Source organism: Hypomesus transpacificus, chromosome 4 (assembly GCF_021917145.1).
Source record: "Hypomesus transpacificus isolate Combined female chromosome 4, fHypTra1, whole genome shotgun sequence".
Taxonomy (NCBI): domain Eukaryota; kingdom Metazoa; phylum Chordata; class Actinopteri; order Osmeriformes; family Osmeridae; genus Hypomesus; species Hypomesus transpacificus.
This window is the reverse complement of record NC_061063.1, coordinates 3318381-3331620: the sequence shown is the minus strand read 5'-3', so window position 1 is coordinate 3331620 and position 13240 is coordinate 3318381. Positions and strand designations below refer to the sequence as shown.

Here is a 13240-nt window from a genome sequence, read left to right as displayed (position 1 = left end):
CACTCTTATCCAGAGCGACTTACTGCTTTATGGTATGATAACATAAATGCATATAGGCTACTTTATATAGCTGACCATGAGTTTAAGGAAATAAGATGTAATTTAAACTAAATAATAAAGAGACACCATTACCTCTGAACTTTTCCCTTAGGCTACCATTAAATATATTTTAAAATATTAAAATTATGAATACAAAAATTATAGTCAGAATTAGGAATATACCTTAGGCTGCTCTTCCTATTTCACACAATAACACAATTTCATAGAGCTCTCGAATCGCCTTCACAGTACTTTGACGACATACGTCACAATGACGTGGTGTTGGCGCTGTCTCAAGTTGGACACAAATTATAACCGACATAAACTGCTTCAAGTCAGCCGCCTCTCGATGCATGTTTTTTTTTCATAAAAATTTATAATAATTGCATAAGCGCGGGAAATACAATCAATTATTGAGTATACAAACACATACAAGAATGCAAGGGGGGTACAGCATAGCACAAATCATACAAAAACCTTATAAAGACAACAGACATTCATTGTTTTGACAGCTTTCTTATTAAGGGAATTCAATATGGTTTGAATGTATAATTCAAATTCTTTGTAAAATATAAAAAAGAGAGGTTTTCTATTCATAAATTTGCGAATTGACTGTAGCAAGATGGCCGCCATGTGCGGACGTTCTAGACTCCGCCGTAGGCCTTGAGCCTACTTATGTCGCTGACACTTTTGAAATGGTCGCCGACGAAATAAAAAAAAGTGTCGCTCAGGCTGCTGCATTTATACTTCGGCAAACAGTCGCCTGTGCTCAAGGTTCGCGTGACGTAAACAGAATCATTTTACCGTTATATTCATAGCTATGGTTACATAGTTAACGCTTTGTAGAGGCTAGATAAAGGCTAGATGCATAGATATACCTATAGGCCTTTAAACATATCTATGGCTAGATGTCTTACTGTACGTGTCCACTACACAGGCGCGGAGCGGCACGGAGCGGCGGCTTCCAATTCATTTTCAGTGAAAACGGGCGTTGACGCTCGCGTAGGGCATTGTGGGAGCGTCAACTTCCAGTTTCCTTGAACATGAATTGGAAGCCGGCGCCGACGCGCCGCCCGCTCTGCTGTAGTGGACACGCACGGATTGACGTGGTATGAACCAGAAACTTGGCATGGTGATCTGAATTTACCCACCATACCTGTTTAGTTGCATCGCTTACATAAGACTCATGACCACAGAAGTCAGTTGGTTTTATAACTCCACCTAAGCAAGATAAGTCACGCCATGTTAAGGTGTTTCAGTGTCCATAGTGTGCATCTCTGCATCATGTGCTATTCCTGTGGCAGTAGACTGGTCGCCGATAATGACTAGAACGTGTTGACATATGTTGCCATAGTTTCAGGAAAGGAATCTTCTGAGAAAGCTCTCAAATTGAAATGGTAATCTACTATATGAGCTCATAGTTTGGCTATAGGAACTTGGGAAGGATGAGCTCTTTAAAAAACGTGTCAGTGTGAGACTAGGGTCGATCACAGAGGGGTTAGGTGTGTAGACCAGAATATGAAAATCCTATATTTTAGTTGCTGGTATCAGGCTATTGTTGGATTGGCATCAAGAACACATAAGCATGATTGATAAAAAAGAAATTGTTGACATTTAGTTGAACTGGTCTATGGACCAAATGTGCTGTATACATAATCCATCTTTCTTTGAGACAGTAGATCATGTGGAAACCTGTAACACAGGTATATATGCATTGTTGGCACACCTGGTATGGTATTTTCCTCCCCAACCAAGTTGGAATTTGTCACCATCAAAAGGAGTGTCTTGGATACAGCAAAGCACTCATTGTTCTTTGGAAAAAGTATTTTACACCGTCATCAATGCGACATCATCACTCACATAAAGACAAGAAGTGCAGTATTAATGGGACTGTATAAAATAAAACTACTACTTTTAATTACTGATTCTCTGAGTAGTATATTTTGTAACCCACTCACCCCAGAGTTAAGACCACACACTATTTACCAAATACTTTCACTACCTTTTATCTACTTTTGTATCAATGATGTCCTACAGATACATCTTTGTTTACTTCACAATCCCCAAATATTACTGGGAGGAACAGATTGGTATTGTGTACAGAATACACAGCATACCAGTAAACATGTCCAGTGTGTACAGTCTCTCTTGGGTGGTTGGAAAGGAACAGAGAACAGTGGAGAAGAAGTTGTACATTCAGTCCAAAGCATAGTTTTACATATTTGACCAAACTATCAAATAGTTGCTAGCATGTATGAAACAATACAAAAACAATATAAAGTCTTCTTATTCAACAATATTATAATCATTATCTGGTGTACAAAACATACTATTTCCCATTTCTGCAAATAGCAAAGAAAGGTTTGTGCTCACAATTACATACAAATATTACAAACGTAATACTACATGACCTGAAATACACAGTAAAAGTTGTAAACAGTCGCAAACATTCTTTATACCTTTAATATATTATTTTAATATATTATTGTTTCATGTAAAACCACTATTACCACTAAATCTAACGCAAATTCATATATTTGGAGCTAACAGAAGCTTTTTCCCATCTTTTTCTTATTACATCCCACCCTTTCTGATAGTCCCTCTTGGCTTTAGTCTGAAGATCTGTCCATTCTTGATGGTACCTTTCTCTGCCTTCTCGTTCAAGGTCTTGCCGTATGCTATCTACAACATTTATAGCGTCCCCACTCTTAAGAAGTTTACTGTAGCATTCAGTCTCAGCACAGTTTCCGTAAGGAGTGCTGACTATTGGTCCTGTTGTAGGGAGAGAAAAGAGATCCCCACATCTTCTACAAGGATCTTTAGGGACATGTTCACCAGTATATATATTTTGTTTTCTGATGAAAGCTTGGCATTGAACAGTTTCTGGAAAGTTAATACTATGAGGTGTCCCATATCGATGTGACAGTACTGCATATGCTACATATTCATGCCATACTTCAAGACACAACCAGTTAATCATGAGATTCTTTGAAATGTCTTTTCTGAAAGACAGAGATGGACCATAGTGTTTCACGGGTTCTTCCCCTTGGGTCTCCATGTAACAGACAGCAATTACATTGGGTTCCATAGTGAGGTAGTCCAATGTTTCACCCTTTAGGGAAAACGGTGGGTTCAGTTTTCTAAGAAATGTCCAAGCAAATGTTCTGATTTCAGTTTCATCTTTGTATCCAATTTTGACAGCCTGCATCAAAACAACACAATTTACACCCTTTTGGACCACAGAGTATGCAATACTGTACTTAGACAATTATGTTCTTGTTTCAACAACACATTCAATCACTTGCTATCCTGCTTCACAGATACGGTCACTTATCACAAAAAAAATTATTGACACTTCAGTTTATTAGACAACTCTAAATTTGATATATTCCTCACACAGTAAACCCTGTCTTAAACCTCTGCTGTTATAGTAACATCAAACCTATTAGGAATGGTTACAATGCATCTTAGTACCAGACTCCTATACTTTTTCAACATTTTACTGTAGGTTATAGCCTGTAAATATGACATTGAATAAATGATTTTCCATCAATCTACAAACAATATTCCATTAAGATGTTTTTATATACATGTATTTATTTGTTTAAGTATACAGCGTGAATGTGGGTTGAGTTTCATACAAATTCTGGACTTACCACATCTAGAAGTTTGGAAAACGGTGTTTGTTTGGGAGGCGTTGTACTGTACATTTTGAAGGCAGATGGAAAATGTGTCTTCAGTGTGGTTCGATTTTCATCAGTTGTAATGAAGTCGTCTGGCAGAATTTTTTTTTCATGAATGTGACCTAAGAAAAAGATGCCATGCAGCATCTTATCAAGAAAGAGGACTATTAATATTAGATCGATAGCCTATTTTATGCAAGTCACGTGTAGTGATGCAGACTGGAATATCTGTGTAATGGTTGAACCTACAGTGGGCAACATTGTCACAGATAGGCTAAAAACAGCTAGCTAGCAGGCCGTTTCCATAAATTACAGGGATTCAATTGCAACAGTCGGGTCATAGGAGTTGGTGCCCTTGGAATCAAATGGTGGGATTTAAGTTTTTTAAGACAGCAACAGGCTTTGTTTCTACAGTACAGAAACCCGCTTTATTAAGTTATGGTTTTGTCGGACTTAGTTTGAAATCAGTGCCCACAAACCCAACTCAACTCTAACCTACACAAATTCAACACATTCACCAACATGCTTATGCGACACATAATAAAATCAGGCATACCTCCTCTACGTTGAGTTTTATGTTTTGATTATCCCTCCAGAGTTGTATGAGATTTATTATGAATAGTGTTCCTGATAACTTCAAATTGTTATCATTTTTTAGAATTCTTTCCCTATATTTTATTTGCCTAAATGCATAAAAAAGCAACAAACAATCAAAAACAACGTTACGGAAAAATACACAATATATTCAAAACAATAACCTTGTTGTTAGCCATGTTAGCATTAGCACAAACTTACGCTATTAATCAATTTTTGTAGAAAGATTATGAACAATTATAATTTAGCACATTTTAAAATGATTCATGCCAGTCAAACTGACACCAAAAACTATTGACAGTTAAGTTTTAAATATTTTTTATTCAAAATGAAGATACTTACCTTTCTAAACGATCCTGTCCCTATAATAACATAAATAAACATCTCAGCATCTGAACCAACATTTAACAATTAAAACAAAACCTGTGTAAACACCTAAAGCACTAATAAGAATATAATTAATATTCACTTACAGTGTTACTCATGATTTCTTATGGCGCAGCTAGTAGTTCAGGCTAGTAACTGAAGCCAGTTAAATTTAGTCAATGACATTTCTCCTGGGTGGGGCCACTTGTTCCTGAATTGGATATAATGTACATCCTACTTGCACCATTACGGAAATCACAGGTGTTACGCCCCAACTCTAGTGGCCCCATGGGACGAGCAACATTCCGCCACTGACCCAAAACACCTAATTGAAACACCTTTAAAAAGTACCAAATCCATGGGATTTATTAATACAACATAATTTAACAAACATTGCGGTACAACAAACTCCCAGGCTAAGAAGCAGCAAGACCAGTTCCCAAGCTAGAAGCCACTCTCTTGCAGCAGGAAACTGGAGTCTTTATCTGCTGCTTGATCCCCTGGCCAGGTGCATCTCATCTGGCAATCATGGGGGACACAACCTGGGCAGAGCTACAGAAAAGGGAAGGGAAGTGACAAACAAAGAACACAACACGTGGCCGTAACAACAGGTCACTGGAAAAAAGTTAGAAGCAAATTAAACAAGATTCAAAGCCTAGTTTAGACAGGGGGACATGGGACAATCTGTCAAGCCATCAGCTGAAACTGACAGCATCAAACGCACGCAATCAACTAGTTCATTCAAACTCATAAGGTCATCTCCATAAGGGCTGCATGAATGAATGCATGAATAGTTAAGGCAGGGACTTTCCAGAAAACCATCATGACAAAGTAAACCCTATCAAAACTTTAAGTTTATCAATGTGTGAGTTAGACTGAATTGTATATTTTATATTGAATCAGGCTCTAAATTATCAAAGGACACACCACCCCCCCCCCCCCCCCCACACACACACACACACACACACACACACACACACACACACACACTAGCACTAGCAATGCATTTACTTACCAACTACATACACCACTACAAAAAAATATACATACAAAAGTACATTTTACAATTTATTAAGGCAACACCTCAAGCAATGGTTAACATGGTGAAGGTCCATGTTGCTTACATTTACATTTACATTTAGTCATTTAGCAGACACTCTTATCCAGAGCGACTTACTGCTTTATGGTATGATAACATAAATGCATATAGGCTACTTTATATAGCTGACCATGAGTTTAAGGAAATAAGATGTAATTTAAACTAAATAATAAAGAGACACCATTACCTCTGAACTTTTCCCTTAGGCTACCATTAAATATATTTTAAAATATTAAAATTATGAATACAAAAATTATAGTCAGAATTAGGAATATACCTTAGGCTGCTCTTCCTATTTCACACAATAACACAATTTCATAGAGCTCTCGAATCGCCTTCACAGTACTTTGACGACATACGTCACAATGACGTGGTGTTGGCGCTGTCTCAAGTTGGACACAAATTATAACCGACATAAACTGCTTCAAGTCAGCCGCCTCTCGATGCATGTTTTTTTTTCATAAAAATTTATAATAATTGCATAAGCGCGGGAAATACAATCAATTATTGAGTATACAAACACATACAAGAATGCAAGGGGGGTACAGCATAGCACAAATCATACAAAAACCTTATAAAGACAACAGACATTCATTGTTTTGACAGCTTTCTTATTAAGGGAATTCAATATGGTTTGAATGTATAATTCAAATTCTTTGTAAAATATAAAAAAGAGAGGTTTTCTATTCATAAATTTGCGAATTGACTGTAGCAAGATGGCCGCCATGTGCGGACGTTCTAGACTCCGCCGTAGGCCTTGAGCCTACTTATGTCGCTGACACTTTTGAAATGGTCGCCGACGAAATAAAAAAAAGTGTCGCTCAGGCTGCTGCATTTATACTTCGGCAAACAGTCGCCTGTGCTCAAGGTTCGCGTGACGTAAACAGAATCATTTTACCGTTATATTCATAGCTATGGTTACATAGTTAACGCTTTGTAGAGGCTAGATAAAGGCTAGATGCATAGATATACCTATAGGCCTTTAAACATATCTATGGCTAGATGTCTTACTGTACGTGTCCACTACACAGGCGCGGAGCGGCACGGAGCGGCGGCTTCCAATTCATTTTCAGTGAAAACGGGCGTTGACGCTCGCGTAGGGCATTGTGGGAGCGTCAACTTCCAGTTTCCTTGAACATGAATTGGAAGCCGGCGCCGACGCGCCGCCCGCTCTGCTGTAGTGGACACGCACGGATTGACGTGGTATGAACCAGAAACTTGGCATGGTGATCTGAATTTACCCACCATACCTGTTTAGTTGCATCGCTTACATAAGACTCATGACCACAGAAGTCAGTTGGTTTTATAACTCCACCTAAGCAAGATAAGTCACGCCATGTTAAGGTGTTTCAGTGTCCATAGTGTGCATCTCTGCATCATGTGCTATTCCTGTGGCAGTAGACTGGTCGCCGATAATGACTAGAACGTGTTGACATATGTTGCCATAGTTTCAGGAAAGGAATCTTCTGAGAAAGCTCTCAAATTGAAATGGTAATCTACTATATGAGCTCATAGTTTGGCTATAGGAACTTGGGAAGGATGAGCTCTTTAAAAAACGTGTCAGTGTGAGACTAGGGTCGATCACAGAGGGGTTAGGTGTGTAGACCAGAATATGAAAATCCTATATTTTAGTTGCTGGTATCAGGCTATTGTTGGATTGGCATCAAGAACACATAAGCATGATTGATAAAAAAGAAATTGTTGACATTTAGTTGAACTGGTCTATGGACCAAATGTGCTGTATACATAATCCATCTTTCTTTGAGACAGTAGATCATGTGGAAACCTGTAACACAGGTATATATGCATTGTTGGCACACCTGGTATGGTATTTTCCTCCCCAACCAAGTTGGAATTTGTCACCATCAAAAGGAGTGTCTTGGATACAGCAAAGCACTCATTGTTCTTTGGAAAAAGTATTTTACACCGTCATCAATGCGACATCATCACTCACATAAAGACAAGAAGTGCAGTATTAATGGGACTGTATAAAATAAAACTACTACTTTTAACTACTGATTCTCTGAGTAGTATATTTTGTAACCCACTCACCCCAGAGTTAAGACCACACACTATTTACCAAATACTTTCACTACCTTTTATCTACTTTTGTATCAATGATGTCCTACAGATACATCTTTGTTTACTTCACAATCCCCAAATATTACTGGGAGGAACAGATTGGTATTGTGTACAGAATACACAGCATACCAGTAAACATGTCCAGTGTGTACAGTCTCTCTTGGGTGGTTGGAAAGGAACAGAGAACAGTGGAGAAGAAGTTGTACATTCAGTCCAAAGCATAGTTTTACATATTTGACCAAACTATCAAATAGTTGCTAGCATGTATGAAACAATACAAAAACAATATAAAGTCTTCTTATTCAACAATATTATAATCATTATCTGGTGTACAAAACATACTATTTCCCATTTCTGCAAATAGCAAAGAAAGGTTTGTGCTCACAATTACATACAAATATTACAAACGTAATACTACATGACCTGAAATACACAGTAAAAGTTGTAAACAGTCGCAAACATTCTTTATACCTTTAATATATTATTTTAATATATTATTGTTTCATGTAAAACCACTATTACCACTAAATCTAACGCAAATTCATATATTTGGAGCTAACAGAAGCTTTTTCCCATCTTTTTCTTATTACATCCCACCCTTTCTGATAGTCCCTCTTGGCTTTAGTCTGAAGATCTGTCCATTCTTGATGGTACCTTTCTCTGCCTTCTCGTTCAAGGTCTTGCCGTATGCTATCTACAACATTTATAGCGTCCCCACTCTTAAGAAGTTTACTGTAGCATTCAGTCTCAGCACAGTTTCCGTAAGGAGTGCTGACTATTGGTCCTGTTGTAGGGAGAGAAAAGAGATCCCCACATCTTCTACAAGGATCTTTAGGGACATGTTCACCAGTATATATATTTTGTTTTCTGATGAAAGCTTGGCATTGAACAGTTTCTGGAAAGTTAATACTATGAGGTGTCCCATATTGATGTGACAGTACTGCATATGCTACATATTCATGCCATACTTCAAGACACAACCAGTTAATCATGAGATTCTTTGAAATGTCTTTTCTGAAAGACAGAGATGGACCATAGTGTTTCACGGGTTCTTCCCCTTGGGTCTCCATGTAACAGACAGCAATTACATTGGGTTCCATAGTGAGGTAGTCCAATGTTTCACCCTTTAGGGAAAACGGTGGGTTCAGTTTTCTAAGAAATGTCCAAGCAAATGTTCTGATTTCAGTTTCATCTTTGTATCCAATTTTGACAGCCTGCATCAAAACAACACAATTTACACCCTTTTGGACCACAGAGTATGCAATACTGTACTTAGACAATTATGTTCTTGTTTCAACAACACATTCAATCACTTGCTATCCTGCTTCACAGATACGGTCACTTATCACAAAAAAAATTATTGACACTTCAGTTTATTAGACAACTCTAAATTTGATATATTCCTCACACAGTAAACCCTGTCTTAAACCTCTGCTGTTATAGTAACATCAAACCTATTAGGAATGGTTACAATGCATCTTAGTACCAGACTCCTATACTTTTTCAACATTTTACTGTAGGTTATAGCCTGTAAATATGACATTGAATAAATGATTTTCCATCAATCTACAAACAATATTCCATTAAGATGTTTTTATATACATGTATTTATTTGTTTAAGTATACAGCGTGAATGTGGGTTGAGTTTCATACAAATTCTGGACTTACCACATCTAGAAGTTTGGAAAACGGTGTTTGTTTGGGAGGCGTTGTACTGTACATTTTGAAGGCAGATGGTAAATGTGTCTTCAGTGTGGTTCGATTTTCATCAGTTGTAATGAAGTCGTCTGGCAGAATTTTTTTTTCATGAATGTGACCTAAGAAAAAGATGCCATGCAGCATCTTATCAAGAAAGAGGACTATTAATATTAGATCGATAGCCTATTTTATGCAAGTCACGTGTAGTGATGCAGACTGGAATATCTGTGTAATGGTTGAACCTACAGTGGGCAACATTGTCACAGATAGGCTAAAAACAGCTAGCTAGCAGGCCGTTTCCATAAATTACAGGGATTCAATTGCAACAGTCGGGTCATAGGAGTTGGTGCCCTTGGAATCAAATGGTGGGATTTAAGTTTTTTAAGACAGCAACAGGCTTTGTTTCTACAGTACAGAAACCCGCTTTATTAAGTTATGGTTTTGTCGGACTTAGTTTGAAATCAGTGCCCACAAACCCAACTCAACTCTAACCTACACAAATTCAACACATTCACCAACATGCTTATGCGACACATAATAAAATCAGGCATACCTCCTCTACGTTGAGTTTTATGTTTTGATTATCCCTCCAGAGTTGTATGAGATTTATTATGAATAGTGTTCCTGATAACTTCAAATTGTTATCATTTTTTAGAGTTCTTTCCCCATATTTTATTTGCCTAAATGCATTAAAAAAGCAACAAACAATCAAAAACAACGTTACGGAAAAATACACAATATATTCAAAACAATAACCTTGTTGTTAGCCATGTTAGCATTAGCACAAACTTACGCTATTAATCAATTTTTGTAGAAAGATTATGAACAATTATAATTTAGCACATTTTAAAATGATTCATGCCAGTCAAACTGACACCAAAAACTATTGACAGTTAAGTTTTTAATATTTTTTATTCAAAATGAAGATACTTACCTTTCTAAACGATCCTGTCCCTATAATAACATAAATAAACATCTCAGCATCTGAACCAACATTTAACAATTAAAACAAAACCTGTGTAAACACCTAAAGCACTAATAAGAATATAATTAATATTCACTTACAGTGTTACTCATGATTTCTTATGGCGCAGCTAGTAGTTCAGGCTAGTAACTGAAGCCAGTTAAATTTAGTCAATGACATTTCTCCTGGGTGGGGCCACTTGTTCCTGAATTGGATATAATGTACATCCTACTTGCACCATTACGGAAATCACAGGTGTTACGCCCCAACTCTAGTGGCCCCATGGGACGAGCAACATTCCGCCACTGACCCAAAACACCTAATTGAAACACCTTTAAAAAGTACCAAATCCATGGGATTTATTAATACAACATAATTTAACAAACATTGCGGTACAACAAACTCCCAGGCTAAGAAGCAGCAAGACCAGTTCCCAAGCTAGAAGCCACTCTCTTGCAGCAGGAAACTGGAGTCTTTATCTGCTGCTTGATCCCCTGGCCAGGTGCATCTCATCTGGCAATCATGGGGGACACAACCTGGGCAGAGCTACAGAAAAGGGAAGGGAAGTGACAAACAAAGAACACAACACGTGGCCGTAACAACAGGTCACTGGAAAAAAGTTAGAAGCAAATTAAACAAGATTCAAAGCCTAGTTTAGACAGGGGGACATGGGACAATCTGTCAAGCCATCAGCTGAAACTGACAGCATCAAACGCACGCAATCAACTAGTTCATTCAAACTCATAAGGTCATCTCCATAAGGGCTGCATGAATGAATGCATGAATAGTTAAGGCAGGGACTTTCCAGAAAACCATCATGACAAAGTAAACCCTATCAAAACTTTAAGTTTATCAATGTGTGAGTTAGACTGAATTGTATATTTTATATTGAATCAGGCTCTAAATTATCAAAGGACACACCACCCCCCCCCCCCCCCACACACACACACACACACACACACACACACACACACACACACTAGCACTAGCAATGCATTTACTTACAAACTACATACACCACTACAAAAAAATATACATACAAAAGTACATTTTACAATTTATTAAGGCAACACCTCAAGCAATGGTTAACATGGTGAAGGTCCATGTTGCTTACATTTACATTTACATTTAGTCATTTAGCAGACACTCTTATCCAGAGCGACTTACTGCTTTATGGTATGATAACATAAATGCATATAGGCTACTTTATATAGCTGACCATGAGTTTAAGGAAATAAGATGTAATTTAAACTAAATAATAAAGAGACACCATTACCTCTGAACTTTTCCCTTAGGCTACCATTAAATATATTTTAAAATATTAAAATTATGAATACAAAAATTATAGTCAGAATTAGGAATATACCTTAGGCTGCTCTTCCTATTTCACACAATAACACAATTTCATAGAGCTCTCGAATCGCCTTCACAGTACTTTGACGACATACGTCACAATGACGTGGTGTTGGCGCTGTCTCAAGTTGGACACAAATTATAACCGACATAAACTGCTTCAAGTCAGCCGCCTCTCGATGCATGTTTTTTTTTCATAAAAATTTATAATAATTGCATAAGCGCGGGAAATACAATCAATTATTGAGTATACAAACACATACAAGAATGCAAGGGGGGTACAGCATAGCACAAATCATACAAAAACCTTATAAAGACAACAGACATTCATTGTTTTGACAGCTTTCTTATTAAGGGAATTCAATATGGTTTGAATGTATAATTCAAATTCTTTGTAAAATATAAAAAAGAGAGGTTTTCTATTCATAAATTTGCGAATTGACTGTAGCAAGATGGCCGCCATGTGCGGACGTTCTAGACTCCGCCGTAGGCCTTGAGCCTACTTATGTCGCTGACACTTTTGAAATGGTCGCCGACGAAATAAAAAAAAGTGTCGCTCAGGCTGCTGCATTTATACTTCGGCAAACAGTCGCCTGTGCTCAAGGTTCGCGTGACGTAAACAGAATCATTTTACCGTTATATTCATAGCTATGGTTACATAGTTAACGCTTTGTAGAGGCTAGATAAAGGCTAGATGCATAGATATACCTATAGGCCTTTAAACATATCTATGGCTAGATGTCTTACTGTACGTGTCCACTACACAGGCGCGGAGCGGCACGGAGCGGCGGCTTCCAATTCATTTTCAGTGAAAACGGGCGTTGACGCTCGCGTAGGGCATTGTGGGAGCGTCAACTTCCAGTTTCCTTGAACATGAATTGGAAGCCGGCGCCGACGCGCCGCCCGCTCTGCTGTAGTGGACACGCACGGTAAGACATGTAGCCATAGATATATATAAAGGCTTATATAAAGCCAAAGTATAAATGGAGCAGCCTGAGCGACACTTTTTTTTTAGTCTGGGACCATTTCAAAAGTATCGGCGACATAAGTATAAATTAGGCTCAAGGCCTACGGCAGAGTCTAGAACGTCCGCACATGGCGGCCATCTTGCTACAGTCAACTCGCTCACCCATAACACTAGGTGCGTTCGACATGGACTGCGGCTGCATGAAACGACCTGCGAGAGTAGCCAAAGTTGTCGTGTGTGAGTCTGGCCAATCATGAAATAGCTGTGTCGTCACTTGAACCCGTGCAGTTGCTCTTGAGAAAATGTGCTCTGCTACACAGCCGGCAGTTCTCGAATCGATCTCACGGTACTTTGATGGCGACGTCACAGTGACGTGTCCTCGGCGCCGTCTCAAG

The 13240-nt window shown here is 38.2% G+C and overlaps 2 protein-coding genes across 2 annotated transcripts; both read right to left on the bottom strand.

Moving 5' to 3' along the window:
• Window positions 1-1628: 1628 nt before the first annotated feature.
• Window positions 1629-5607, bottom strand: LOC124467007. Its single transcript, XM_047019054.1, has 5 exons — window positions 4790-5607; window positions 4659-4678; window positions 4279-4405; window positions 3696-3869; window positions 1629-3241 (listed from the first exon to the last, which is right to left on the bottom strand). The coding sequence occupies exons 1-5, from the start codon at window positions 4799-4801 to the stop codon at window positions 2558-2560; spliced, it is 1017 nt and encodes a 338-aa protein (XP_046875010.1). The 5' UTR covers window positions 4802-5607; the 3' UTR covers window positions 1629-2557.
• Window positions 5608-7464: 1857 nt separating this feature from the next.
• LOC124467005 lies at window positions 7465-11445 on the bottom strand. The gene is made up of 5 exons (XM_047019053.1): window positions 10627-11445; window positions 10496-10515; window positions 10115-10241; window positions 9532-9705; window positions 7465-9077 (listed from the first exon to the last, which is right to left on the bottom strand). The coding sequence occupies exons 1-5, from the start codon at window positions 10636-10638 to the stop codon at window positions 8394-8396; spliced, it is 1017 nt and encodes a 338-aa protein (XP_046875009.1). The 5' UTR covers window positions 10639-11445; the 3' UTR covers window positions 7465-8393.
• Between the last annotated feature and the right edge of the window lie 1795 nt (window positions 11446-13240).